At 45.7% G+C, this 3,640-nt stretch overlaps 1 protein-coding gene across 1 annotated transcript; it reads right to left on the minus strand.

Moving 5' to 3' along the window:
• Positions 1 to 227: 227 nt before the first annotated feature.
• gas1a (growth arrest-specific 1a) lies at positions 228 to 3,254 on the minus strand. Its single transcript, XM_056591885.1, has one exon. The coding sequence runs from the start codon at positions 2,669 to 2,671 to the stop codon at positions 1,874 to 1,876; it is 798 nt and encodes a 265-aa protein (XP_056447860.1). The 5' UTR covers positions 2,672 to 3,254; the 3' UTR covers positions 228 to 1,873.
• Between the last annotated feature and the right edge of the window lie 386 nt (positions 3,255 to 3,640).

Genomic DNA, 3,640 nt, shown 5'->3' on the forward strand with positions numbered 1-3,640 from the left:
GGGCCGAAGAGAAAAAAGGGGTGTGGTGGTGGTGTGTGTGTGTGTGTGTGTGCGGGGGGGGGGGGGGTTGGGAGCTCAGCTCACGGCTCCCAAACTATTCTCTCCTGACAGAAAAGCTCCGTACACGGCTCTCAATGTGCGGCAGGGCCGTGTGCGGAGGAGCGCATACCAAGGGTGGAGAGCGAAGCGGCAGCAGATCGTTCCCACATGGATCCCCGCCGCTCCGCTCTCCGGAGGTGTCAAACCAGCCTGAAAGAATGAAGTGCCTCCCTATTGTGCGACCCAACTATTATGTGCTTAACATTAACATGACAAAGATGCCACTCGACTTCTCCTCCAGCCATTCAGCTGGAGGGCCCTTGTCCCTTCTCCAATAAAACATTTCGCAAGCAATCATTGATATAAATTCCCCCCTCCCCTAAAAAGGCAAGAGAGAAGGAAAGGAAATATGTTTTAGGTATTTTTGTACAAGGTTTGTGGTAGTAGTAGTACAAGATACTGGTTTAAACACTTATGCCTGCTACCCCAAGCCTATGAAGCTAGGAGCTTAACTTATAATATAACACATGGTTTCAGCTTCATCTAAAGACCAGATGATTATGTATAACTCAACTATGTGAAATATAAGACTTTTGAAAAGCAAACATTTAATCAAAACTAGCGTCGATGTTTTTTTCTCTCATTTAACTCGTCCACTGAGGACATGGACTTGTCGGTTTCTATTTGAGGTTCTCACTTTTCATTTGATCCCCTTTCCAACTCATTTGCATCAGTAAGCCAACATACTGCAGGGAAGAGTCCAATTGACAGCGTTGCACGCCTTTTAATGATCTCTCTGACTTCTGTTGCGTTTGGTGCTAAATATCCTCCAGCAGAAAGTCGGATTCATGAGTGAGAACAATAAATAACCCAATTTGCCCAACCAAATGAAATGAGTTTAAAAAGTCAAGTAAAGTGGCAGAGTAAGTGAATGATCAATAAACAACTCCAGTCGTGTCAAAGTAATTTCAAGTCTCTTTTATGCCTTCTGTAAAAGTGTAGCATTGAGGCAATCATACAGTGGATTTAGACAATTCTTGTTTATATAGGCTTTACAGCGAATAAATCATCTCATAGCCTAAACGTAAAGTATTCTCTGGCAGAAAAAAAAAATCTATAAGCTATATACATATACACAATTTACAATACTTGAAGAAAAATAAACAATAACTTCCCTTTAAAGCTATAGAATTGTAATTTCTGTAATTTACATGTTGGAAATTTGATGTAAGTCGGTGACCTGTAATAAATTACGGTTCCTCCACCTCATTTATTTACACGTCCATAGGCGCTCCTGTGGAGTCCAGCATTAAATACTTGAAAACCAGACCCCCTGATTTACCCCATTGGCAATAGGCTGTCATATAAAGCATATTTTTTGTATGCATATATATATTTATATATACATATATCTATATATGCCGTTATAAAAAAAAGATTGGCAGTGCATAGCCTATACGATTAGATGTCTCGTTGTTGAAAAGGCTGACTGTGTCCTATTGTTATAATATCACAAGGCTTTGATGCAACACAGATCTGCTTATCAAATAAGCAAAAAACACAACACAGTCCTAATGGAGTAGGACTTTGTTCCATAGACAACCTGTAGCAAAGGCAGATGGGAGGAATACAGTTTGTTTTTCTGTGAATCATTTACACAGAACATCTGATGACATGATATCCATGGCCATATTAAAGTCTTGACCTGGTGGCCCCAGCCGCACCGGTCTGTGAAGGTACCGGGCCCAACACAATAGTCCCAGGTCAATGAGTGACTAAAGTTTACATTGCCTTTCATCCGGACAATAGTCGGGTCCGATTATGAACTCGGGGATTAAAGGAGAGGCGAAAGAGCCAAAATGGATGCCAGCAGGGTCACAACACCGTGGGCCACTACACAGTGGGCTGCAGACTTGGGTTTGGGGACTCGTTTCACGTACTCGGGTTCCTGAGTGAAATCCTCGTCATCTGTATCATAGTTATCTGATCCGCTACCGTCGTCTACCTGCATGGGTGCGTCGAAACACAGGGTCTGCATGCTGCTTTTGACAAACTCACAGATGGCCCTCTCCGTACCGTCGCACACACAAGTGTCTAACTGCAGCGCTTTGGGTATTTTGCGCAAGTTGGCGATGACATTTCTGCACGCGTTTGTGCAAGTGGCCCCGCTGAAAAGCTTCCCACAGTGGATCAAATACTCGTGCATTTCATAGCTGCACTGCGTGTCCCTCTCGCACTGCCACCGGGCCTCCGTGCAGCCCGTGTTGCTAGTCCTCGGCAGGCAGGGCTCGATCGACCTTTTTGTGTTCATACAAATAGGATCCTCGGCACAACTGCACTCCTCCAGCGCGGGGCCGTTCTTGGTGAGGTTGAGCTGGACCAGAGAGGCGATGCAGTGGCTGGGACACTTCTTCTTCTGGCCGTTCAGCACGGGGCCACATGCATGTATGTACTGGCCGTACGCGTAATGGCACTCAGGTTCGGTTTGGCAGTTCATGATCGCCTGCCAGCATATCAACCGCCGACCGTGCGTAGGCGAAGCCACTGAGAGATAGCCGAGCACCAGAAACATACATCCAATGGGCAAAATGGATCTGTGGATACTTAGTGCGAACGAATCAGAATTTGCCATTGTTATGGCGACGAAATAACGGTACAACTCAAACCACTGTCATGCGTGCAGCGGTGCTCGTTCTACACCACGTCCAGTGACGGCTTCCCAGCGTTAGATGTTTAATTCCGATCCAGAAACGTGTGAAAGTATGCGTGGCTCTTGAACAAGCGGGCATGGGCTGTCCCGGGTAGAAGTCTTCGGCGTTGTCCGGTGAAAGCTCAACACGGATTTCGCGGAGAACAATTCTTCATCCATACCTTCATAGCGGGAAAAAAGAGCAGAAGAGTGCGCAAAAATTCAAGGGGAAAAGTTCTTCACCCACTTTCGAAAAGTTTTTAACTTAGTATTCCATTCCGATGGAAGCGACGGGGCTGGTTTGAATGATCCCCTGCGCCTCTTCGCCCGGGCAGTAAACTTCGTCTAGCTCTTCATCTAGATCGGACCGATGCGTCGAGCCTGCCGGTTGTCTTGAGTTTGACCATGTAGTAGTAGTAGTTATTTTTTACCCACGGGAACACAAACAAATACTGAGAAGAACAACAACGCTTCTACGTCTTAAAGTGGTCCTTGCACCCTTTGAGGATTGCCTTTCTTTTCTGCAGCCCCCACTCCCCCCCTTTTTGCACACACTTGGTAGTGGCTTCCCATTGGCTGCGCGGTTGTTGTGAGTCTTTACGTAGGATGGGCGGGAGTTTAGGGGTGGGATGAAGTGGTCTCGCTCAGAATTGCAAGGGTCCGAGTCCGGAGCGTAGGCCGAAGATATTTTGTTTGGCCGGATCGCTGCCTTTACTCGAAATACCAAAATATAAGTGAATAAAATAGTTTGTCTTTACTTCAAACTACAGTTAGGGAACTTTGTTTTGAATAAAGTTTCCACAGCATCACCACACAAAAAAAACGTATCTTAACGTGAATGAGCAATAAAACAAATATTGCAAAGGTTGGGGTCTTGACTCTTGACCCCTGTAGAGGACAATTAATGTGGGC

Source organism: Gadus chalcogrammus, chromosome 6 (genome assembly GCF_026213295.1).
Source record: "Gadus chalcogrammus isolate NIFS_2021 chromosome 6, NIFS_Gcha_1.0, whole genome shotgun sequence".
NCBI classification, from domain to species: Eukaryota; Metazoa; Chordata; class Actinopteri; order Gadiformes; family Gadidae; genus Gadus; species Gadus chalcogrammus.